Source organism: Dromaius novaehollandiae, chromosome 1 (genome assembly GCF_036370855.1).
Source record: "Dromaius novaehollandiae isolate bDroNov1 chromosome 1, bDroNov1.hap1, whole genome shotgun sequence".
In the NCBI taxonomy this organism is placed as follows: domain Eukaryota; kingdom Metazoa; phylum Chordata; class Aves; order Casuariiformes; family Dromaiidae; genus Dromaius; species Dromaius novaehollandiae.
This window is the reverse complement of record NC_088098.1, coordinates 10,563,829-10,591,145: the sequence shown is the minus strand read 5'-3', so window position 1 is coordinate 10,591,145 and position 27,317 is coordinate 10,563,829. Positions and strand designations below refer to the sequence as shown.

Genomic DNA, 27,317 nt, shown 5'->3' with positions numbered 1-27,317 from the left:
AGTTTGATTTTATTGCCAGTGTGAGTCTCACAGAATTGAATTGTAAAATGTAATTGATAATGGACCTATTTCTTTTTTGCTCTGATACATATTCAAACTACCCAGGCTTTATTACTATTATTATTTTAAACAGAATCTCCAAATGCGCCCTTTGGATTAGTCCGTACCTGCCAAGCTTTTATGCTTCAGAAAATACATTTACTCCCTTATTAACCTCAGCAAATAAAAGAACATAATGGACAAAAATGACCTCGCTACATAAACGGTGCTGCTGGTTCGCTGAACCCCATGTATTTCTTTGGAGGAAAGAGGCGTCTCTCCAGCCTGTCAGCTGGAGCGGCATCTGGAGAGCCCGGGAGAGCATCCGTGCGGGATGGGGATTTCTTCCCCTCCCTGCCCTGACACATTCCTGCACCACTTGGCTCAGCGGCGTGAGCAGCCAGGAGTGCTTTTGGCCCCACGTAACAGTCTGAAGATATTTATCATTTACATTTTTCTCATGTTTGTTTAATTCAGTTCTGGTGGCAGCTGTTCTATTGACTGCTGCTCTTATGTCGTCTATTCATCCTCCCTTAGATTCAGACCGTTCAGTAGAAATTCATACATCCAAACATGCTCAGTTCAGCCTTAGCTTTGGCTCAGAGGAACCATAGCTGGTCATTTGCTCTTCATTTGCATTCTGTTTAGTTGGTTTTACATTTAGCAGATGATATCAAGTGGCGGACAAATACTGTAGTGGCCATTTTATGAGGTAGCACTGGGCTTGCCCTCAGCAGAACTGGGCAGAGAAGAGCAATTTCCTTCAGAATTGCTGTGAAGTTCTGCTCACATGTCTCTAGAGAAATAATGAAGTGAAAAAATAGGCCCCTTCTGAAGGCAGTGTGGGAGAGTATTTGACCTTTTCAATCCCTCACTTTCCTGCTAGTTGGATGCAAAAAGCCCCGTGGCAGAATATGTATTGCCAGAAGTTTTGGGCATGATGAGCCACCTCCTTCACTGTAGTCATCTGCATGGATGATTTCCTTCAGTCTCCCGGATTTCTCCTACTCTGATGCCTTCCAGGAAGCACCAGATTTGCTGTGCATGTTTGGTACATTCATACAGTCAAGTTTATAGTGGTATAAACAGGGAAAGAGGCCAAGAATCCCCCGAGGAACGCAGTGATCGAAGGGAGATGGCTGCTACCGGCGCCAGGACAATCTTCTGCCTTGCTGGGCACAGGACAGATGGATTATGTTGCATTAGGCAGATGTGGGAGCACTCCTGGGCTAGCATGTGGTTTTAAAAAGATTTCATTGCCGTGAAGCTGGCTAACAAAAATGTGTTAGAACCCTATCTGAACTGAGTTTAAATAGTGCATAAAATCGGTTTTTAAACTAGATAATTTAATACGCATAGTTTGGGTTAAGGTCTCCATAAGAAGTCAAGATTATGAAATGAAATCTGTTTGTTGCTATATCCTGAGCCAAACCCCACTAAGAACCAAGAACACTGAGTACTGACTGTATACGAACCTCTAGGTTGTTTTGTCCTAATCTCTTTCCTACAGATTTGGGAAGAACTTGAGAATTTGATATAATTACATGTAAAAATTGATGTAATTTGCCATTCTGCATTTCTTCTACTTACTTCATTTTTACTTCTGCCTGATAAAACAATACTAAGGTTTTTTTGACTCTTTTGGACTCTCCACCCAAAATGTCTTTGGCTATTGCCCAACATGAAACCTACTAGTTTTCACTTCTTTGGCAGAGAAGTCCTTTGCATGGGTATATAGGTTATAAATTACATTTAATGTGAAAGACTAAGACAGGTAAGTAACATCATCTAACACACTCCGCACAGCATGATTGGAAGTGTTAGGTGGTGTTTATTGATTTTGCTGAGTTACACAAGAGGGGTCTGCCTAGATACGTAGATTGAAGCCAGGGTTTAAAGCTAATGCTGTATTTGAAAGACATTTTAATGGCCTTGTAGTAAAATGATTTGTGTTGTTTTGGCTAGCCCAAGGTTACAATGAAATACTGTCTTTATTACTTCTATAGCGGAGCTTCTCTGCCACTGCTACGAATTAAACTGTGAGTGTTACAGATTTACTATATGGAGAAAAGCAGAAAAGATAAAGAGAGACAAATGGCAGGATGCTGTTTTAAGGCAGGTGGTGAATCACCTCCTTGTGGTCGAACGCAGACCATTATGGAATTGGGTGCGGAAAATAATAAATGCTGGATTACAGACTGACTTTCATCTTAATCCTGCTCATCTTATTGTATTAGGATAACACTTTTGTATGATTAAAATTGTCCATTTTTGAATTAACTCAAACAACAAAGCATCTGTAGCTCTTGGGGGTAAAAAGAGAAGCCCCCAACGCAGCAAAATGCGCCTGGGTCTTTCTCTAATGGGTTGGGGGGGAAGAGATTTCTGTGAGAGCAAAAGCAGATAAAAATAGAGAAAGCCCATCAGGCATTGCAAAAGAAAGCTTTCACCCAACCAGTAATTATCTACCTACATGTAAAGCAAAAGGCAGGCAATCTGTTTTACAGGGTTTCAGAAAAGGGAGAGATGTTAGCTTAAGACTCGGCTTGAGAAAAAGCATTTCCCAGATTTTCTCGACAACAGGGAATTTCATTAAAGCAGGCAAGGAAACTATTCTAAGAGCTTCCTATTAACGATTTTACACAGCAGTTATTGGGACCAATGTATGTTTTTTCGATACAGCTTCTCTAGTATGGACTAACTACAGGGATCTGAATAAAATATCATTTACCTTCCAGCAGTATTTAATACCCTTTTCTTATGGTGCCCATTTTCTTGACTATTGGCCTTTACAGCTGACCCAGACTGCTAAACAGAGTTAAACAAAAGACCTCTTTCTCCTTATAGATGCATATTACTGTACTGCTTAATAACTGAACTACTTTAAGACTGTACAATTTAAATTTTACCCAGCTTCATTGAGAAGGGACCCTCTCACTTAGAAGGTCTCTAAATATAGGATCTGACATTAAGCCTTTAATGGCAATGGCGTTCAAGCACACAATAACAGCATACAGGTAGAAAATGCTTACTTAGCATAGGGCTTACTGCTTGGTCAGTCATTCAAGAACCACCATATGAGTATTTCTGAGGAGTTAATAATGTTATTTTTTCAATAGCTCTAATTAGTGGGTGTCAATTACATACCTAACAAGTATGGATGTATATGACAAGTTTACTCACTTTGCCTTCACCAAGGTGCTGTATACAATATTAGTGCATTAAAGAACATAGTTAAATTTAGAAGCATCATTTAATTATTCATTTGGCAACAGACACACCACCCACGTACATACCTGCTGGCTGTATCTCGGAAAGACCCACTATAAATAGCTGAGCATGTTTACATCAGAATACATTGGAAACTGGCATAAGGAAAATGCAGCTTTCTGCCTTGTTTGTTTTTCTCTCCTGGATGCTCTGTGCACAACAGGCAGTGTAAGTTGTGATCTGATCTTGTTCATTAGAAGAGTGCAAATACAAATTTGTATGAAGGCAGGAAGCACATCATATCTTTGAATGTAAACAGACTGTAAGGAAGTGGAGCAGGACGAGTATTTCCTCAGCCTTCACTTCTCTTCAAAAGTGCCTTTGCTGTTAGCTGGAATCAGGGACCAATTTAGGTGGGAAGGGACCACCGGAGGTTGTCTGGGCCAGCGCTCCCCTTCCCAGCTCAGCCCGGGGCCACCCTCCAGCTGGGCTCAGGGTGCTCAGGCTCCGTCCCATTGCGTTTTGGCCTTCTCTAATGGTGGAGATCCCCTGGAGATCCTCTCCAGGTGGAGCAAAGCTGCTGGGTCGGTCTCTCCTCGTACTTCTGACCATCCTGGGGGCCGCGGGACTCGCCGTAGCACCTCGGTTTCGTCCGTATGCTGGGGAGCCCAAAGCTGAACGCAGCTCGCTCCGCACCGTCTGCCTAGCACCGAAGAAGGAGGAGCATCACGTCCCACCAGCAGCTGCCCACGGTCGGGCTTGCACAGCCCGGGGTTCACCTTCGTTGCTGCAAGGGCGTGCAGCTGACTTTCGGCCAGCAAAAAAGAGGATTTTTTTGTAATAATCTTATCAAGGATATAAAGAATCATATCAGGGATATAAAGTCCTTCTGATTAATTTTTATCAAATTTATTTACTAATGAGTCTTCTAATCTTTCACAGTTTTATGATGGAAGGCTTTTACACTGTCCACTTTTAGTTTAGATATAGCAACTCAGTATTTCCGAAACAGAGCTCCAGTCTAAAGTCATCAGCACAATCAAAGTTAGCTGCACTCTGAAATCTGCTGAAAACAAATAGTTAAGACTTTGCATTTCAAAATTCAGGATTCTCCCTAAAGTTAGAGTAGATATGATCCTTACCAAGGGCAAACACCATTGACATTTTTAATTTCTAAGATGTGTTGGGTATTTATTTCAGACCGTATATCAGAACATGCACAGGGCAGAGAGTGTCAAAATCCTCTTCCTGTGCATGGGTGAGGGGGCGGGGGGGAAGCTGGTAAAAAAAAGTACTTAATTTTTTTTCCATGAAAACGTAGGCTGAAATTGCAAAATAGAACACACTCAAATTTGCACCCCCTGTGTTTCTGGAAGACATTTCTGAATTTTTTTTAGAAGAATGATACACAGAAATTGAGACCTTTTAAACAGGTCAGTTGATCTTGGAAAAGACAAGAAAAGAAAATACCTGCAAACAAAAACAGCTACTGCTTCCCAAGAAACAAAAGCTTAAGGCATTTGCTGAAACTTTATGTATTACCAGTTGTGAGAGCCAAGCAAGCCTTTCTTGTTTAAAAATATTTTATTACATTAATATCCATCATTTTTCCTTTACTTTTAGGAAAAAAAGTTAAAGGATAATTTAAAGCAATGACAGACCCTTTAAATTCCTCTTTCAATATTTTTTAATTTAAAGTTTTTTACACTGAAAATGATTATTTGTACTCCAAACTTGTTCTATAAGAAACATTTTTTACCAAAAAGTCTAAAAATCTTGAATATGTTATTATTAAAAACCACACTTGTTACTTAATTCAGAATTGTGGCTTCAAGGAAAAATTAAAATATTGTCACCACCTTCTCTCGAGGAAATTTTCAGCGAGAGTATGGCATGAACAGTGAGTTGCACATTTTTGTCCCAGTGCTTCTAGTACATCTAGGGCAAAATATTCTATCTTTTAACCAGGTTAAGATCATCTGGTTCTTGACTGGAAGCCAATATAAACATATACCTAGAAAAAATAAGGATCCAGAGACTGTTTATTATACCAGATTGCATGCTTCATTAACTTGGAAATAAAAGCAAGACAAAACTATTAGTAAGCCAGCCAAATCTGACCACCAGTAATTTATACTATCCAGTCTGGCTTAATTCGAGGGACATCAGCAAATCATAATACTTAGCAAAGACTAATCATCATTCATCACATTAACTAAATGAATAAAAGCAATCTCCTAGTATTAGATAAACAGGGTTCGTTTGAGCTCCCTTTTCTTTTTCAGACTGCAGTGATGACACAATTCAAGCCATTCTGTAATTTTCTGTGCGAATTTATTGCTGGCACAGTTCCACGTTAGACTCATTCTCCTTAAAGCCCAGTATTAGATATCTCCTCTGCTTATCCACTGAACCACTTGCACGAACTGTCAAGAGGTTGTCAAGAGGCCGAGGACATCACAGTCTATCCGGAGCAAAATATTGCTCCCCTTGCAGATGGCACCCGGTTTTATCTCAGCAAAACACCAGCTTGAACCAGCACTGTTAGCAAATCAGAGACCAGCCTCCAACGCGGGTTTCTGTAAATCTGACACAGTCGGAGGCAAAGCCGTACTGAGTCTTGAATTCATTTTCCTGCCGTTGTCTTCTTGGATACAAACACCTGGAGGTGAAAATTGTGCTCATTTAATAAGTAGTATTCCATGAGCTACACTGTCTCTACTTCAGGTTTTTTCAGAAGTTATAGAAATCTGTGAATTTCAGCTAGAGGCCTATTGAAAGGAGTAAATCACTGTAAGGAAGAAAATACTTTGTTTCTGAAACCCAAGGAAAAAGCTTGCCTACATGAAAAGAAGAGAGGGGTTAATCTTGTTTTGCTTTTTAAAAATAGATAGTAATTTGCACATGCAAGCCTTGAATATTGAAAGTAAAATGCTAACTCTCAGAAAGGCAGATTTAGCTAGCAATAACGACACCAGAGCATCAGCCGCACTGTGCCGTGCTTGGCTTGAGAAGCAAACAGTATTTTGCGTGCTGTAGTGCAGTAACTCACTGATGTGGGCTTCTTTGTGGTCATCATATGCTTGCTTCGTGACCTGTTTTCACAGCTAATTCGAAACCTGGGCATTCCCGAATTGAAACATGTACATTTGAGACTCATTCAAAGGGTTTTGCATTGTCTTGCACAACTTTTTCCCGGAGGCAGGAGGATATGAAGATTTATAGTGTGATGTCCTGCCCCTGCTGCTCTGCTCAGAGCTGACAAACTGCTTGTTACCATCCCGGGAAGCCGCCTGAAGGACATCTCTGCTGCCCTGGGCGAATCTGCCCTCAGTTTCTGCTGGGCTACTGCATGAATTGTGGAAATCCTCTATTTGTTTGCCGTGCCAGAATATTCTTTTGCTGGTCAAAATAGATGCAAATACCCAAGCTGCATATTTCCAAAAATATTTAGGTGATACTAGTTCAGGATTAATTCAGCCATTGGCTTTCAACAGCGTCTCTGCAAACCCTGTCCTAGAGTATGTCAAGCTTTATCCCTTTTCTTGGTAATAATCTCTTAATGTAGACTAGGACGAATGTTGGTTTTGTAAGAGATGCAAGCACCAGATCCATGTACTACTTGTATGTTTAAAAAATACAATTCTAACAGCAATGAATAATATCTGATAGTCATTGATATTTTTTTTTCAGAGGAATGAATTTCATTTTTTTTATTGTCAGCTAGGGTTTTGGAGAATTAGGTATTTAAATGATAAATAATCTTGCTAGCTTAATGATTTTGAGTTGAGAATGTACATGAAAGAGTTTAAACATTAATAAAAACGCAATTATTGGTCCTCAGGGCCAGTAACTGCTACCTACACTGACTTTGATGACTTTCCCAAACTAATTTTAATCTTAGTACAACCAGTCCTGATTATTAAAATAATGATAAAATAGCACTTCTCTCCCCTCTTTTCGTTCTGTCTCCACTGCTCTCTTTCCAATAGCGTACGTGAAATAACATCTCTATCTTACAAAGCCCTTTTTCAGTGCTTCCATTTCTTTGAAGCAAAAACTTTTATCTTCATCATGCAATTTTGAGAATGTGCAGATTTAAAAGGTAACTGTACTGATAGGGAACACCTATTTCCTATCCTCTTCGCGGTATATTTAGGAAATACAGTCTTCTCCTTTTTTTTTTTTTTTTTTTTTTTTTTGGCGGCATATTTTGACTTGGCTTTGTTTTAGAGTTGATTTAACAATAACTGGAATGGCACACTTTAATAAGTCCATATAGCTGGTTATTTTTATTGTCTGTTATTCTTCCTTTAATTTTTGTGTCACAGAAAACTCAGTATGTTGCAGTTTTGCCTCTCAGCCTCTCACCAGCCAAAGCGGTTAGAATTGGTGAAGTAGGTTTTGAACTGAATTTCCCTGAAATAAAATAGCTGGGTGTGATTAAAGTTTGGAACTCCTAAATGCCACAAAAGTAGAAACCGACAACAGATGTCACTCAGTGAAGTAGACCATCTCAGCAGATGGGTAAATATTAAATGTAAAGGCTTTTCCTGACATCATTTGGTTTTAATAAGATAGAAAAAAACCCTGCCTTGTCAGTAAACAATAACCAGGCAGTTGCTTTGTAGTCATTTTGGGTACACGACTGGTGATTCACAGTCCTGCTGGCTTGGAGGTATTAATTATCCTGTGCCTCGCTGCAGCGAGAATACGTGTCGGACTAGCTGAGCGTGCGGAGCACAAGCGTGGTGGCTCACAACTATCTGTGTGCATATTTACATTTTAACACTAGTAAAAGATGCAAGAAAACTTTGTGGGTCATTTCCAGGATGCTAGTTGAGGTATCAGGCAAAATTAGAGATCTCTGTAATTTCAAAGGAGACAGGATTCATCCCACGCTTTGGGTTTTTCTTCCTCCCGCAGCGGTGTGTGGTCCGTATGGCAGAGCAGAGGCCCCAGTCCTGCCCCTTCGAGCTGGGAGCTGCCAGCGGGAGCTGCCCCCGGGCAGCTGCGCCCGCAAGCGGGGCACCGCGCGGCGTACGTGCGCCTCCAAATGCATACGCGCCTGTCTCCTGCGAGTGGCTAACACCCTTCTAAACTGCCATTTATGTCATTGCAGAAACAAGTCGGAAAATGGTAGCGTGAAATTGTTTATGGATGTTGGTGGCAAATGCTTAACAGTTTCCATGCCTGTACACACACACACACACACACACACACACACACACACATATATGTATATAGTGTGTATATATATATATGTATATATGTGTGTATACACACACACGTACCCGCTTTTCAGTGCAACTGAAGGTATCTGAAGCACACATAACTACATCCTACTCCCAGCATACATCCTCCGTAACAAGCAGCGCTGGGTGCTAAGCCACGGTACACGCTCAGCATTACCCAGACTGATCAGAGGTGCTGCTTAATTGAGGGCTGCTACTCTTAAATACGGAGGGTGGGTAGCTGAGGTCTGGCCGTGGATGGCTTGGTGTCCTCTGAATCTCACATCTGAACCTGGCTGTGATGTAGACATTTTAATCTTTGGAGCGCAGGTTAGGATTTACCCCTTTCGCTGGATGTTGAATTATCTGAGACTGATGAATGATCTGATGTGTGAGAGGGAAAAAGGATCTTAGTGTTTTTAATTACCTCTCGGGTTGTTTATCATGTTTCGTAGGTTAAATTCTTCAGTCCCAGTTTTTGTTATCGTGACTGTCCCCTTTATTAACTGTTAAGCTCATCTTTTGTGACAACATCCAGAGGCAGCCTTTTATAAATCAAAAGTAAATATATTACCCTACCTTGCAGGGGTGCCATAAGGCTTAATTAGTGCATTTTTGTAAAGTCTTCTGAGATTCCCAGATCAGCATCAAATGTTTATTATTAATTATAGGCTGTAGTGAGTATATGGAATGATTTCTTAATTTAATTCTCTTTGGGTATCCTTGAAATAACTAATTTTGTAACATCTTTATTCTTTTTAATTCCTAGCACATATTTACTCTTGGCTCAAGTAATTCTGTGTACATTTTCCTGTGACTCACTGTACTTTTATTTCTGGAATGTTTCTTTTCTATATAGTAATATAAAAAAAACAGTCTTTTACTGTTTCCCTTTAAATAATGCCATGTGGTTTACTCTCTAATAAGGTTTTGTTTAAACATTATATGGTGGGTTTTTTTTCCTGCAGTGGGGGGTGTTAAGTAATTTACTTGGCTTCCCTTGGGAAATTTGCAGAGATTACATAGCACTGCTGTGATTTATCATTTCTACTTTATTTCTGACTCATAAAGCATGTGTTATTTTGTGTTTACCTTCAGCAACAGATCACAGGAAATTTCATCATCAATCAAAGCACTTTAAAATATGGAGAAGCGATGTTGTTGACATACGCACAGTCAATAACAACTTATTGGAGGATCATTTATTGCTTCATTCTCTTGTAACACTTCTAATTTTCTTGCTCTTCACAGGATCAGGTTCATGTCGCTTTAGTTACTCAGATCCCAGCATCACAGTGTCCTACAGTAAGAACAGTTCCGCTGATTGGACTCAGCTGGAGAAGATTAGGTTTGTTACAGCTTTTCAAACATTTTCATGCATTCTGAGTCAGCAGGTGTTATTTAAAACTTGTATTTAGAATTCGTTTTGATTGTAAACTTTTTGATTCTCACTTATTTGGACACTTTTAAAAATGAGGGTGAAATTATGGTCACTAAAACTAGTTGCAAAACTGCCACCAGTATTGGTTTTGGTAAATCAGAATTTCATCCATTGAGTATGTGGGTGGTAAGGAAGAGAATTAAAATGCAGCTCTGATAATGTCAAGGTTCAGGTCCTGTTCTGCATTGTATTGCAAGCTTCTTGTGTGACGCTGGGCAAATCAATTTATTTTCCTAGTCCTCATCAAGAGTTTGTTCCAAAACTCATTGAAACCAGTGGATAACAGTGTACTTCAGATCAAACATTTATTGAACTTTAAACTGTTAAAGTATTTTTAAAATCAAAAGTTAGTGAACACAGTGAAATCTTTAAGAGTAAAATGTAAGTCAATTAAAGTAAAGCACTTTATCATATTCATAGACACTCTTTTTTCATTCTGTTGCCCCACCAGACTCCAGGAAATACAGATTCGTTGTGCTCTGCTCATGATTGCTTTATTCCAAACCAAAACTATGACTGCTTTTGCATTTTAATGCCGCTTTTAATCTCAGCAAGAACAATAGTTTATAATGTTGCAAGTTACTACTTTGGTAGGATAAAATGTTCGATAAAAATATTTTATCGTTTGATACGAACTCTTGTCTCCTAACACTCTTATAATAACAAGGTTATGGTAAAATATGCCTTGTTTTTTAAACAAGCAGGTTTACATGAAAGCACAAAGGATTATGAATGAGGATTTTAAAATCTTTTATTGTGATATGCACGCCTTTAAAGAGAGAATCAGTACTGGAGATAGATTCTTCTAAGAGCAGAGCAAACATTTTATTGAATAATATTGAGAAAGTTATTTTGTGCATTGGCATATGTACAAAGTTATACAACTGGGGAAGAAAAATTGCAGTGTATATTTAGTGCCCACAGAGTGGCTCAGTCTGCCTTGCTGCATTAGCTTAGTTAATGTCTTTGCTACACAGGTAATTTACTTGAGCTTGTTTATGTCCATTGAGATGATCTGCAGAGTAAGAGGCTACTAAATTTCTGATAAGTAGGCAAAACTCTAGCTGCAAGCCTCTGGATTGCAGCGTCTCATCTTCCCCCCCCCCCCCCCCCCCCCCCGTGGGTCTGGTTATAATTTCATTGATAAAGGCACAAATTAGGACAAATTTAAAAGAAAACAAATGGTGCTAATCGTTAGCTCACAGAAGCAGCAACCAGGAGTACCAAGAAACCAAGCCACTGGGGCTACCACAAAGTGGCTGTTCCATACCCTTTCCTGCATTGCTGCAAAATGATACGCCCGGACCATAACATCAGTTCAGTCACTCTTGTAGCTCTGCAAGCCAGGAAGCTCACTGGTGATGGTGCAAACATAAGCCTTGGAAACCCCAAATCTACAAAGTTAATGCATTTACAGCTTGATCCATGCTGCTTTAACGCTGACTGCTTGAGCTGTCAGTAGAAAATAGGTCAATAGAGCAATGTCATGCAAGGCAGAAAAGAAGATGAATTATGAAAGGATGCTATTTTCTGCTGTGGCCCTTACAAGTTACAGTATTTATTTGAATGTGCTTCAGCTGCTTTCACTGCTAGATGCAGCTGTGGTGAATGATGGGAGAACAGGGGTGAGGTAGCACAGACCAGCCGAACGGTCAGTGTGCAGTGAAGGGAAGGTGTCGGTGTCGGTGTCGGGTGGTCAGTGTGGGGGCTGTCGGTGCGATTTCTACTCTGGATCCACAGCAAAGGGAGAGGGGAAGTTGGTGCTGGGTGTGAACAGAGTCCCCAGGGCTCAGGGCGAATGAGGATGACATCTCAGAGCAGCCTTCCAGTTGTGGGTGAATGACATAACATTTAGCAAGTGTGGGGTGGTTTGTGGGGGCAGGTTCTGGGTGTGAATATGGGCTAAATAGAGTTGCTTCTGGGCATTTCACTATGTGCTAGTGTTTCGTTTTACAAAGAGAAGTCCCTCTGTATCCTCCCAGAATGAGCACGTTCTCAGTGCCTTTGCTCCCTGCGAGCTCTGGTCAGCTCTGAATGTAGGTGCCCAAGCTGTTAACCCATCGAGGCATCGCTAGGGCAGAGTCAAGGTTGCATAGCTGACATCTTGCAAACCCCAGCTTTGTATCTCCTTTCAGCCTGAGGTTTGAATGTAGCTGGCTCCTTTTCTGTATGGGAACGGAGCACCACCGGGCAGTATTAATTCTGCTGTCATGATATTCTAGGATATGTCATTTCCTTAATAGAACAAAAATAATAATTCTCAACATCCCTTCCTTGCACACACAGCTCTGTCCTTTCATTGCCACTGGCTTTTTAGCCTTAGAAAGACATTCACACAGAGCCGAGCATGAACCTTGGTTCTTTCACAGCTCTGAGGACAGCTTTGGGAAGCAGAGTTCAAGACCCTGTTCATTGCCTAATATTCCAGGTCCTGCTCTCCTCTCCCAATTTCCCAGCACTGCTGCTCCATTACAGAAACAGCAGCAAGGGAAAAACAACCAGGTTGTTTCTTCTGTATTGCTAGAAGCAGAACATAAAAACAGCTTAGACTTCCCCATCCACAAAATTAGCCTGATGGCAGAGGAGTGGGACTGGAAGGGCAAGTTGGTCAGAGAAAACTCCCAACTTTTCCCTCCTGACGTTCTGCCCCATCATCATCTGTGAGGCAGTGAGGCACCAGAATTCAGGAGTTTCTTTTGTTGAAAGTTCATGGGAAAATAAAATTTTGGGAGACCTGTTTTTATCAAATGCTTCATTAATGCTCCCTTTTTGCCCTATCTGCAAAACACCTGACAGTGAGCCAAGTTCAGCATCAAATATGAAAGTTGTCAGACTGTTTCTTCCTGCTTACCAAATATCTGCATCCGTCTGCACCTATTGCCTTAGCTTACAAGTTCTCCATGGCGTGGATTGCCTCCGTTCTGGCTATGGACATTGCCTAGCACAGTGGGACTATGCCTCACAGTATACATTTTCTAATATCCACAGAATACCTGTCCGCATACTAGGGACATCAGCTGCATAACTCCATCTCACTCGGTAAATGTGTTAAATGAGGGAAGAAAGTGTTCCTGGCTGTGTGTTAAACTTGCTTTAATTCCGTACCATTGTTTTTCAGCGCTCCTTCCAACGTCAGCACAATCATCCATATCTTGTACCTTCCTGAAGACGCTAAAGGAGAGAACATCCATTTTCAGTGGAAACAGGACTATGTTCTTGCTGGCGACGTCTATGAAGCCTGTTGGGCGTTGGACAACATCCTGATCATAAATGCTGCTCACAGAAAAGTTGTGTTAGAAGATAATCTTGATCCTGTGGATACTGGCAACTGGCTTTTCTTTCCTGGGGCCACAGTTAAGGTTAGTTTGATTTTTTTTTTTTTTTGGTTTATTGTTATTATCATTTCTTATGTAGAAGAAGATAGTAACATATAGCCAAACTCTGAACAAAGAACTGTGTTTAGGTCACTCCATCTGTTTGTAGAATTGGGCTCTTTTTGTTGTGTTTTTGACCTCTTCTCTGTCCCTCTGGGCTTTCTAAAACAATGCAAAACTTTTCTGTCATTACCAAAATCAAATGACAGTTTATAGCTATCATTATGTCAAAGATCATATAGCAGAAAATGGGAAACTGTTTCCTTTTAGCAAAACAGCGCAATACTCTTGAAATAAATTCAAGTCTTTCCATTAGGTATATTGAAATTTGTTTGCCTCAGTGTCATTTGGCTACTACTACCTTTTTCATCGCAAACCATCACAATTATCTATATTTTCCTACTTTTACTGACTGTGAATACCACATCTCCATTGCAGCATACACACAAGTAATGGCTGCTCCTTAAAAGTCTCCTTTCCTGTAAAACCTTGCTTTAATATATGAGATCTAGCAAGATCATAATACCTTGGGAAGAACTCCAAGGAGTCTTACAAGATCTCTGTGCCCAAAGTTCCTTCAAATGCAGAGTTGTTCAACACCTGAAAATCAAATCTCTAGCTTTTTGTGTTTTCCAAGCAGACAGAATTTGAACAGCAGATTATTTTCTGTTTTCATTCTATTTTTCATTCACAAAAAAGCTATTTTGTTGTCAGGGTCCATTTATGATGCTGATAATGGTTTTGGCAATTGCACAGGAAACAGATGTTGAATATTGAGGGTAGTGTGGTGTTGGTTATGGCCTCAGGCTTTTCCCACACAATCTGGTATGAATGGCCTCAGATTAATCTTTTTAGAAATAAATACTCTTTGCAAGCTACTCATAGTACCTGCACATTGATTTTTTTTTTTACTTCAGTAAGACCATTTAAACTACAATGAGAAAACAGTTTCTTTCTCAATTTCTAATGCTCCGTAAGCCCGGTTGCCGCTTCCGAGCTGACAAAGCCTAACACCCCCTGCTCCTTCTGAAACACGTACAAACAGCATCTAAAATTGCAGGGAGTAAAGCTCTTTGTTTTGTCTGTCTAAACTCTGCCAGTTTAGGGTCAATACACAACTATGGTTACTTGAAGGATGGGGAACCTGAGAAACATGGAGAGATCACTGAGCACTTCCACAGCAGAAATCCCCTTCAGGCTCCAACCTGTATCAGAGGAGGGTGTGGATCCCCCAGCCTCCCTCCAAGGCTGTCCTCTGTGCCGGGGTGGGAGCTGCCTGCTCGCACCTGACATTGGGTCACACCAGGTTAGGCTTAGGCCGGGCTCTTCCCTGGACTCCGTAGTTATTTTGAACAGTTTTAGAGTCTCTGGATTCTCATTGCTGCACTCCTATGCTTGGATTTCATCTTCAAGGTTTTTTGCTCCAGTTTAACTCAAATTTTCAGGAACAATTTTGCCAAATATAATTTCAACAGATTATATGATGTGAATTTCATGTTATGTCAAAACTAAAACCATAAAGTGCATCAAGATTTGCATCAGATTCACTGTAGAGGCAGTAGTAGCTGTGTAACACCAAGAAAAATTTTTTTACAAAGTTTTGTGCTTTTTAGGGTTGGAACATTATATAAAACTTAGCAGGAGCTTTTCATGCTTTGTTTAAAATCTTTAACGTAGCTCTAATCTCAGTTCATCATAAACACATTGTGTTGTATAAACAGAAATGTGAGAATCTTTGTGCCTTGTGCTGACAGTATTACACCACAGTGTACATGTAACTCACCATTGCCAGAACCACATGAGTCACCTCTGTTTTAAGAGCATTTCATACTAGTTTGATAACTTGGCCAGTATAAAGGCAGAATGAAGGCAGCAACTGGTGGCACATCTACGTAGGAGCCCCAATTTTGCTAAAGCTCTCAGGCTGGAACAATTAATAGAAACTGTGGGAAACTCTTAAGAGATTTCTGTAATGTAGTCAAAGTCTTTGACCTTCAAAATAATGTTGAAGAAACACTGATACTACAGGGGTAGCTTGCATTGAACCTAATTCTAGTTCTTTTTTCCTTACAAGTCCCTTGGGTTCCCACATACCTATACCTTGCCTAATAGTCCTGAAGTTCATTCAGAAATTCTGTATAGTAATTCTAATTTCTTATTAGGCTTTTAGTATGGGATCAGCAAATTTCTTTGCTATAATGTGTTACCTTTTATGACTGTCACCTATGTTTTTTCAAAATATGTTCCCATACTCACAGTCTTCCACTATGCTGAACTCCATTTCAAATTGATAGACCTTTCTCTGACATTCAAGCCTGCTTGTGCAATGTATAAAGGATCAATTCATATCCTCTTGTCCTCTGTCAATTAGTGTTTTAGATAAGCTGGCCTTAGAAATCTTTCTTCAAACCCGTGTTAACTTCTTTACTGACTTCCTTCAATGTTTTTCCTTACCAGCCTCCTTGACAATGTCAATAAACAGTCACATCTCTCATTTGCTGTCTAACTCAGTCTTGATTAGTTTGTACAAAACTGTGGGGCATCAATTCCTTTCCAAAATCTTGCCATAAAGATAAGTAATTGCACTGGACCTAGGGAGTGAAATGTTAAGAAAAACACAAAAAACAGCAGAGAGACTTTTTCTAAATTTCTCTTTTTTACTGGGGTTATTTTCTGTATTGATCCTTTCTTGCTCACCACCTTTCACTATGTAGAATGACTGATACTTGCATATTTCCCAGGTGGAAGTGCACTTGCAGTCTGAGATATATATACTTGTACCTCATCCAGCTGAAAGCCAGTACTGAAGGAAAAGGAAATAATATGTATTTATTTCTGATTGAAAAAGGAATAGAAATTCCCCTGTGTGTTTTTATTCTTACTTCTGGACCACACCAGCAGGTCTCGTTCAGATGGTGGAACCTCCTCAAGGGAGACTCCGTGGCATGCCTAGCGCATGAACTGAAGCAACCAAGGCTACGAACTCGAGCAGCAGCCCATGGCACAGCTTCAGTTGCAACCACGCTCCCTGGCTTGGTTTTGGCTTGTACTGTCTCCCAGGCATTGTGTTCAAGGCAGGCACAGTCATGGGCCTGTTTGCAGTAGGGTTGACACCACTCTTTAGGTGAGAGGGAGTTTACCCAGGTGGATACAAACTCTGCTGCGTCGTTTGCTGTCAAGGCCAATGTTATTCACTCTGGTCTGATCTCATTACTGTTATGGGTTTGGCAGATCAGAGCACACTGGTGCCCTCTCACCCTTCTCTTAGCAATCCCAAACCTTTTAAGGGAATTCTCACTGAATACCATTTTGTTGCCTTAGTTGTTGTTGTTAAGTATTGTGTTGGTAAAGACAGACATTAAGGAATGGTTTGTTAGTTGTCTAAAATAAGTGTCGCTGTTGTTTGCACACTTAGGTTTGATTCTTCCAGTTCCTTTCCTGTTAGTTCTAGAGGCAGTGGCTTTAAGAATTACTTATTACAGCTGGTGCTTTTCCCAACTTTCAATGGTCACGTTGGATGTTTATCCTCTTGCAAAGAAAGCTACTGTCCTTATTTCTTATGTCTTTATTGTTTTATGTCTACATTTTTCTGTAGAAAGCTTACTGTGATAGTACCTGAAGTCTGCTAAAATAAATAGCAAACTATAATTCCAGCAGTTCTGCTGGCAAAGCCACTCATTAATAACTCCAAAAAGTAAAAAGGCAACTGAAACAAAGAAAAGTACTACCATGAAGTACTTCTCTGGAGCCTGGTTTACAGTCTGTGATGGATGCAGTCACTGGAGTTGACAGCATTGATGATAATTATGCACTGGCCTGTTCACTCCAGTTTGGTGGAACTGGATAGCATCTTCTTCAATAAGCACTTGTGGGAACTTGCCTGTGCACAGCTTGGGAAGCAGTTTCTCTTCCTTTACTGGTCTGCTTAAGCCATTTCTGGCTGCACTCAGGAGCTGGTTGTTACTAGTTTGAAAGCACATGCCTGGTTGCAGACGCAGCTGGACCTGGCTACTGAGATAGGAAACAAGCTGAGAGATGAGCCACTGAATTTGTGTGATTCAGTTCCAAAGAAGACAGTAAAAGAGAAGAAAGACGCTGTTAGCAAGGCCAAGCAACCCTTAGGAGATTAATTGGATCTACTGGAACATATTTATCTATGCTGGACTGTGTGGAAGGGTGTTGAACAGGATAAATTCCTGAATGTGTTTCAATATTTCCAGTGACAGCCCTGAATGTGAGCACAGCCCTGGAACCGAGAGTAGTTATGGCGTTGCACTGGTGACTGAGACTGCGGAAATGTATGAAGTAGGTCTGAGTCTAACAGTCTGAGTGCTGTTAAACATTTGGGGGCCTCGAGACTCTATAGCTAATTGAGGAAAAAGATGAAATCTTCCTTCAATAATGCTTCTTGGATCTGTACTCCTAAAGAACAGAAGAGTGATCTCATCTTTTGGTAGACACTTTGTGTATCCTGAGATTTGACCAGAAACTGTCTTTTGAGGTCCAACATTTGATAAGTTTTCTAGTTTTCTCTGATTGCCCCAGTCCAAGATTGGATGTGTGAGCTCAAAAGCAGCAATAGACATGATAAGGGAACCAACCTCAGCAGTCTTATTATTTGGGTCTCTGCAGCGCTTTTGATTACATAAAAAATAGATTTGAGGCCAACCAAGCTGTCTCTGAAATTTTTCCACATTTGGGAAAAGGCAGTATGTATCATCACAGACAATATAGTTGCAATGTATTTGGTCATGATGTGACACTTCTCAGTGACACTTCTCAGCTTTGAGAAGAGTCAAGTTATAGAACTGCTGTCTCACACAATAGTTGGAGCGGCTCTGCACTTGGGGGGTGAGGATAACAGTTTAGCTGATCAGCTAAGCACTTACACGACACAATAGCAAAAAGAATCAGGAAAGGAACTGGTGAGAGACAGTATCATCAGCCCCTGACATTTCCTGAAATACTACCACTTGCCACCAAACACAGTGCTAAAATACTTCCAGTTCTCCGTGGCAGCAAATAGAAACTGTCTATATCAGTTTCTCATCACTTTCGCTCCTTTTTTGTATTCCCAGGTTGGCAAAAACTATATATATACAAGGCAAAGCTAGATTATCTTAGGACTGATGCAGCAGTGTCTGACAAATCATCATGCCATTGTACAAGGCGCATCCAGACTACTGGCAGAGTTACCGACTAGTTATCCAAATAATGGGACAGGACTTACCTGCCAGATCTGGTATTGGGAATAGCTTGTCCTCTGGCGCGTCCCCTTGGTTGACAGGACTCCGGGACCACACCGGCAGTTGTCCATACTGCTGAGGTGCGAGTGTGCAGCCTGGCACAGTTGGGCCTGGCCCAGCCAGCACACCTGGGCACGCTTTGGAGGGTCGCCCAGGCCAGGGACAGGGTGGGAGGGACACAGTTAGACACCCTGGTACAGGGCAAGGGAGGGACGTGCTGTGCTGACCAGAGAATGGTACCTGACCCCTTGTATTCACTAGCGTGGACATGACCAATTAATCCTGAAACATCTTGCTTTTTCCATGCAAGCATTACTTAGAGAAGACAACAGCCAACTATAAATACTGTGATCTTTAATGAGATTTCTGGGCTCACATTTTTTACTTTAATTCATACTAATCTGGAGTATTTACCTCAGCTGAATGTGACAAATCCTTGTGTATCTTCCATTTAGGAAATTTTAAGCACACCACTCTTCACACCATTTAAGAACGCCGCTCTTTCGTGGTGATAAATCTGTCCTTTATGCACTACTTAGTCAAAACATACTTGTAAATGAACTGGTCAAGCTCGTTTATTGGAAAAAAATAATGGTTCTGTTATGTGATCTCAACTGTTTGAAACGTCTCTTGAAGCCTACGGCTGACTGCTCGCTGTCTCGGTGACCAGCAAAACTGCTCACACAGTTGCTGGCCAGGCAAATGAGTGAAGTGCACACATGGATAGCGGGGCTAGCCTCAGTGTTTCGGAAACATAGAGTCATGCTTTATCCTAATTCTATGTCCTTATCCAAAAAGTGTATTAAAATTCCATATTAGCCAAAAAACTAATGTGCCATTTCCCCCCTCCCAGGCCTCACTGCCACAAATATGAATTAAAACTATGTTATTTAAACAGTCTGAGGCCAGACCATACCGCACCTGAAAGAAAAAGGCATTTCACAGCAGTTCACCTCGTTGGTTTGTATCTGCACAATCATGAAGGTCAGACTGCCTGCTACATTTTTTATCTCTGTTAAACAGTGTATACGTTTTAGATCATGCTGCATTAGAGCAATGACTGTCTCTATAGTATGCTTTGATATTAAGATTTGCAGAGCTGGTACATACAATAGACACTTTCAAAAATACATATGCAAACACAATCTCATCACATTGATGTGTGATGCTCAGTTTGATTAGCTCTTTTGGCCTTCTTCACTCTGGCTTTCCATCACTGAGACATCACTTGTCAGTCTAGCTCATGAGTGGGGATATATGTACAGTGTTTCCGAGACAGTGTTTATTACTGGTCAGATTAATTCTTTGAGAGAGACTCTGGACACTCGTACTGTCTGCCCAGCATCTCCCCTTCCTTTGAGTCCAAATGCAATCCTGACTTGACAAGGATGGCAAAAGGAGCTTGGATGGCAGAGAAAGTCATATCTTCATTGTCCTACTCTGGAAATACTGTACAGGTGAGAAAAAAATTATGTGTGCATTTTATAGCAGATGTTGTCAGAAGGTTCCTCCAAAGCTGGATCACTTTGACTCATGCAGTCAAGGGCTGTGAATGTGCTAAGTCCATTTCAAGCAAATTCTATTGCAAATAACCAACCACCATTAGCCAGCTACTGGTAATCAGTGTTACTAAAATTGATGTGATACCGAAGTCACAGCCCTGCCAAAACTAAAAACAATGTCCTGATAAAATAAGCCCCTGCTGTAAAAGATGTGAGGAGCATTATAAACTCACTAATTTTTAAAATGATCCTCAGGTGGATTTCAAGTCTGTTCTGAGATAGTCTCCAAGTCAGCATGCTCCCTGTTTTGTTAGCTTTGAAATAGTTGTGTTACCTGCCTTTCACTATATTTATACCATGCAACTGTGCCTACTGGTGGTGGTTAAATAGCAGGTCACCACTTTTCGGTTCATTTTAATTTCCTAGAATTGCATGCCACCTTCAGAGGAGAGAAAACTATGTAAGAAAAGAGTAGGGGAACCGAACCTTCCCACTCAGAAAAATATGTTGAAAATGCGTCCATCAAACTTCATGACCTTTCACCACACCCCGAGCACATCAGAGCTAGGCACATCCTAGATCTGAGTCCTTCCTGAACGTGTGTTGTTGTGTGTCCCTGAGCAGAGAAGACATGCATGCGAGTTAGGAGACTGGCGAAAAGAAAGGCTGAGTAAGCTGTTCCACAACCCCAGTTCCAGAGCAGGTTTCCAAATCTTCTCTGAATACTCCGTTAATTATTAGGAATGGCACTGGATATTCTTTCAAAACAAACATCCTGATAGTCCATAAATATTTTTATCAGTTTGAATGGCTTGTGCTGAAATGAACAAGATTTTTTTTCCTTTTTTGGGTCTTAAATTCTTGTTAAAAAAGGGCTGAGGTACCAGTTGTCTGCATCAGATAAAATATATTTGTTTGCAGAAGGAAAGCTGATGCTTTAGCTATGTCAGAGTGAAAATGGCAGAGTGAAATTGCTATGACCCTTTATTGGACAAACTTAGGCAGATATAGATGCTTCTGGCAGCACTCTCTTGTTTTCGTTTGAGTCATGTATACCAAGGTAGTTTTAGTGATGGTCTGTGAGCCAAACCCAGCCTGCTGGCCACCTGCTTTGCCTTGCAGGAGCCATTGTCCACCACATCTACCTGGGAAGATGCAAGCAGGACACGAGGTTTCCTACTGCACCTGGTTGTAGGGCCATTTCTGCCTCTCTGTGGGTGGAAGGAGGAGTGTGAGAGAGGAGGAGAGATGAAGAAGGGGGAGGAGGAGGGGGGCACAAAACCTGTTGACCCTTTAGTGATAATGTTGAACCTCTCTGCACTGTGCCCATAAATGAGGCATTGAATTGCTCTTGTTTGGGTTTTTTGTTGTTAATAATCACACTTTTAATTAAAATACTAATACTGAAATACAATGCCTGAGGGCTCGTTGGAACTTGAAGCCACTTGGCTGTGGTGCTTTGAGTTGTTCTAACATCTGAGAATAGCTGTACGGCAGCGATGCTTTAGCCTGACCCCTTCTCCATGCCAGGTTCCTGTGGCTCAGAGGTGCGGTGATGGGTGGCAGGGAGCCAAGGTTATCTCTCTGCTAGTGTAAAAACACTAGGGGTGTTCTTACAGCTGAGTTCCTTGGCTCATACTTTCTAGAAGCAAAGAATTCAGTCTTTACAGGCGAGATGCACATTAAAAAAAAAAGGAATGTGAATTGGCTCATGAGATGCTAAAGAGTAGAAAATTCTACTTCAGTTGACTCTTTTCTGACTCTGATTTTACAGAGATGTTAATACCCTGTCATTACTTTCAGAAGAGCAGGTGAGATTGGAATCATCCTCAGTACAGAACAGTAGAAACATCAATAGTCCCTGAAATTTCAGTGCATTCCAGTTGACTGACTCATGAAGAAAATTAGTCACAGCCAGAATTTTTGATGTAGCTGTACTATACAAGCGTCATGAAATGTCCCAGGGAGTTAAGAACTGTAAGAACTGTATGAGTCACTCATAAACAAGCAAAGTGTTTTGAGCACCTGCCTTTGAATGACAACATATAATCAGGAATGATGAGTGAAAACATGCTCTATAAACTGCTTCTTACCTCATTACAGAACAAGTTTCATCCCATTGTTTTGAAAAGGGAAGGTGCACTATCACTCTCTTTGCACCTGGCCTGCTTGCGGAGCCAAAGCTGTAGTTCTCTAACCTACCTTAGATGGTCTAAATAGCTATGATGTGGGAAAGATGGAAGTTCTTTTTTTCTCATGGGAAACTACTCTAATCCCACTGTGGTTTTTCCTGTATTTGAAGAAGGCACTTCAGACCAGAAACCTTAATGGCCAAATCCATAGAATGTAGTATTTAGAATCCATTCTAAATTATGTCAATCGTACTGTTCCTACCTAAGAAAGTGCAGGCCAATTACAACTTTATCAATACCAAATCTATTCCCCTACGTGTTATCATGTCAAAATCTGAGAATTTCAAAAACCTGTGTAACTCTTTCCCAGAAAGACACAATATCTAATTCATGGCTCCATTGACAATGCTGCTTTAATTAATTTTCTTCATCCTGGTTCTTGTTCCTCTGCTTCTCATATCTCATCTGTTTGCATTGCCTAGATTTTAATTAAAAAAACCTCTCCTCTCTAAGGAGCAATCTGAAGTGGCAAAAATAATCACTTAAAATATTACACTCATTAAAAAATTGGCTGCGGTCAAAGCCATGCATTTTCAATTTGCCGACAAACGATTTTTTAGTTTCCTTTTAAAGTGCATTTTGTGTTTGAATAGCATACGCCAGCCAGCCTGGCTATCAGAGATGCTCCTCCAGCTGGGTGGGCTGCATGACAACTCCTTAATGGAGGAAATTGATGGCTCTCTGCTCGTGGAGAGGTGAAGGCATACTGGGCAGATTTCTTTCCATCTGCCACTAGCCCTTTGCAAGCTGGCACTGCCCAAATGCCCAGCACACTCATTCCAATGCAAGAAATGTCGCCAAAAAATAAATTGTGAGGCTACAGCTGTCTGAAAGAACCATCGGGGCCATTAGGCCCAAGAGACATAATATGAAGAGGGGCATCACTATTTGTCTCTGATAAAAACCTAATTAAATGAAGATGACTCTGAATACTTTAAAGACACAGAGGTGAACAACATTTACATGGGAGTGTAGGGATCAGCCTTGGGAAGATGATATTCAGTACCTCAGCCAAAAATCTGTTCCACTGAGGAATTTCACACTGATGTTTCCTGTTGATGCTGTTTTGAATGGCACAGTTGTATCATTCAGTTGCACTCTGTTCTGCTCTCCAAGTAAAGAAATTCCATGCTGTAAAGCCAAGAGGTATTTGTTGATTCTCAAGTTTGACCTAAACAACTAGGGCCGAAGCCTGTTTTGCTGAACTTTGGCACTTCTATTGCTGTTGCCAATCTTTATCTTTGAGCTTTCAAAAATCTTCAGGGCAGGGACTGTAGCTCCAAATGTGGCATTGGCTGTTGGTTGGCTGTTCACCATGGTCTAGCTGTAGATGCTTGAACTAGTTCATGTGGCAGGGTGAATTGGAGACTCCAGGCATCCCTCCCAGGCAACAGGTCACACCAAGCATAGCAAGTATCTTCTGTATCTTATGTGGTGTTGTCATGCAAAATCACTAAAAATATGGAGATTTTTCAGCTATGTTTACATGGTGTAGGATCTCAGGTCTCAGTTAAAAATAGGGCCCTTAAGCCATTTAAGTGCTACTGAAAATTAGCATCATTAGTATCTATTTGTGTAAACATAGACAGGCTTCACCAACACCAAATCCAGTTTCCCTACTTTTGCTACAGAAACCCAATAGTTTCGAACAATCCTAATCAAAACCTTTCTGAATTTTAGATGATCAATAGGTTTTCCTAAAAACACCTACCAAAAGAAAGTGAAAACTGTACATAGCAGATGTAAAATGTAAGGAGTATAGAGTAGGATAGAAAGAGTGAATCCAACACAGTTTAGTTTTGAAAGCATGCAGTACTCTCTCCCATGGTATATATCTTCAAATTATTAGCTACTGTTCTCATACCGTACAACAGACGGTTCACCTGAATTAATCAGACTTGCCTTCTCATATAGACATACTGGCTAAGAACTGTATTCATAGACTAGAAGTATTCATAGACAATTTAAGTTATTTGATTTTAGAGGAATGCCTTGCATATTGACAATCTGGAATAATATTTGCTAGCCAGACTGATGGTGGAATCCACTCTGAAAGCAAATGTTTTGTTTGTTTTAGATTTGGCTGTTCCATCCTGCTTTGCCATGTGCTACAACACAGTACAGTGTAATAAAACTGCTGCAGTCCAAGAGATACATTTACCTATAGCAAAACAATTCGCAAATCAAATCCATGTTAAACTAGTAGAGGACATACCAGCAATTTAAGCATGATTTTTTTTTAGTTGTGGTGGTACCACTGTAGAAAGAAGGAGCCCTGACCAAAGAACGTTTGCCACTTCAGACACAAAACGAAAAGATAGCCTGTGTCCCAGTAAATTAGGATCCATTAATAAAACAAGAGACAAGAGTTGGGGCTGAGGAGATGATGAAGTAAAAAGAAAGAGTGCAAGTAAGAGGTGACAGTGCTCATCCTGGTGAGCAGTGCATTCTTCAGTCTAATCAACGACAAGCTTTGTTAAGAAAATCATTAAGGAGGTGTTTGAAGAACAGTATCTTCTGGGGAATTTGCCAAGTGCGATGGGCAGAATGGGCAAGGGCATGCAAGTCTGATCATCTCACCAGCAGGCATAGTGGCAAGCATCAACAATCAAGAAAAAGTAAGCCACGTGACGGTGCATGTGAGAGATGGTGGAGGTGGGTGATGATACGCCATGCAGGGCCTTGAAAGCAGGGGAAGAAGCAGTGGTATTATAGCTATTCAGTAGACAAACTTTAGAAACTCCTAAAATTCACAATGACGATTAAATTGAAAATGAATCCAGCAATGCTGGGATATGGGAATATATCCAACCAATTTTCATTTTGCCCTATTCATACTAAGCAATAGCTTAACAATTGCAGCTAGTGAATAATAGTATTGGTTGTGCCAGATTAAATTAAACTGATGTTTTTTTTCCCTTGGGATGACCACAGTCCCCGAACACAACTTGGCTTCTCTCCTTTTGGCAACAGGCAAGGGTTGTCTATTTAGGAATACAATAGTTTATTTATTGCGGGCTGATAGTCCAACTCCCACTGCAAACAATAGGAAGTAGCTACTGTTTTGAAGTGCCTCCCTTCAAGTGTCTGCAAGTGTCGCGTTCTATTATATAGGTAATTGGGGAGAAAACTTTGTTTAATGAAGGTTATTGGAGTTGTCAAAGGATTTATTCTCTAAATTAATATTACCTCACAAAGTAGTTAACTTCATAGTGTTGTAATTTGTGCAAGGACAAACTAAGTGTTTCACGTGCTTATAATCCCCCGTTAAATACAAAATTGAACACTGCTTTAGTTTTGAAACTACACCTTCTGTGGTAACAAGGAGAAATATCCTACGTGTTGCTGCTTTTAGTTAAAAATTTTACTCAGCAGCCTCATCTGTTCTTGTCTTATAAATAGTTTGAGTGTAAATAAAAATGAAGCAGAGAACAAACTGAATCTTAAACTAAGAGATAACTATGTCTACATAAGAGATACCTGCAGTATCTACAGTTTAGGGAGAATTTAATCCACTTAGTTTCAAAAAACAGTACTTGTTCATTTCAGCTTTTTTATTGCTGTAGTACGACAAAAAACTGTAAAATTCAGTCCTTAAACACTGGAAGTGTATAGACTACCACAGCAAGTATAAAGCCTTTAATTTGGGAAAGAGGCAGCACAGTATGCAAATTATACTTTAGTTTTTACTTTCTAAAGGCTTGGATTCACATCCTGGGTTGAACCCAAGAGAAAATGAGTCTGATGGTTTCAATTCTTTCCCTAATCTGTTCAAGCCCTATTACAAAACCGCAAAATAATTCGACACCGTCAGCAGTCTCTCGGGTGCTGAGCAGGGCTGACGGGATAGCTGGGGGTGCTGCGGGTCGGGCACGGGCCCTCCAGAGCTTTCTTCGTCCCCTGGAAGATTTGGCCCAGTGCTCTGTGTCGTTGTTCCCCACTCTGCAGCACGTCGGATGAAAAAGAGTAGTAAGGGTAACGACAGACAGTGACAGCTTGAAAAACAGAAAGGCAAAAAGGAAACGGGGAGCTAAGTCTGAACTGGGGGGTGCTGATCGTACAGGCGAGAGCAAGGCGGCCGCTCGGGGAGGCTGATGCTGTGAGCAGGGGAGATCCTGCCCTTCCCCGAGCACCGCCGTCCGCACAGACGGGGCTGATCCCCAACCACTGCTCCCACGGGCACGTTCCTCAGGTCCCAGATTGTGGTAGCTGAGCAAAAAGGGACCAGAACACGATGGCCCTCCCTCAGACCTCCTTGAAAAGCCATACGTATGTTTCGAGTATGTCTCATATTCTTTTTAAAGGTAACGGGGGTATATTATTGCCCTTAGTGGTGATCAGAATTACAACCGCAGTTAAACCCCAGCTTGAACTTTGTCTTCTGTAGCTGTTTTACATGAGATTCAAAGCTAACGTGAACAGAGGTTGATTTGAGCCATAAATGGTGTGGTTCATTAATACATAAATTAGGTGTGAAATGCATATTCATAAAGGCAGGGTAGCTTTATGTAAAACCATAAGGATAGTTTTATAGAACTAGTGAAGGAAATGATCCTTCTGTATCCTTCTGAGCTTTCATAAAAGCTTGATTGTACACCACCATGTAAATAATGACGTGTTTGTCCTTTTGCCAGACTGCCTAGTTATTTATCTTCGTGACCCAAAGGAACCTCCAACAGACTTATTTCAGTAAATATTCTGCTAGACGGTAGCAGGGCATACTAGCGTCAAGTGATAATGGCGTTGTATCTGTTTTGTTTTTATTTAAATAGCTGGCTTTCATCTAGCGAGAAATTACTAATGGCATGCCCAGCAATCAAATATATACTTACATGTAAGTTATTACCTGAGAAATATGTAAGGCTTATAAAGGATTGTCCACAGCTTGTGTGCAATTATAGTAAATATCTCATTAAGATTTATTTGTTTATTAGGAGATGAATGCTTACATATAAACTTGAATTATCGGAAGTCTTAGCCTGAATATTTATTTTTACTGTATTCACTTATTTTGCGGCGGACTGATTAACAGATAAAGGCCTATTTCCTTTCTGTTCAGCAAATGAGGAATAGTCTGAA

General features: G+C 40.7%; 1 protein-coding gene across 3 annotated transcripts in view; it reads left to right on the top strand.

Annotated features, from left to right (window-relative positions):
• Positions 1–27,317, top strand: part of RELN (reelin) — a 300,760-nt gene that overhangs the window by 154,062 nt on the left and 119,381 nt on the right. For all 3 annotated transcript variants that reach the window (XM_064505385.1, XM_064505379.1, XM_064505392.1), the window contains exons 9-10: positions 9,735–9,831; positions 13,043–13,283. In XM_064505385.1, coding sequence (XP_064361455.1) covers positions 9,735–9,831; positions 13,043–13,283 — 338 coding nt within the window. The remainder of the gene's footprint in view (positions 1–9,734; positions 9,832–13,042; positions 13,284–27,317) is intronic.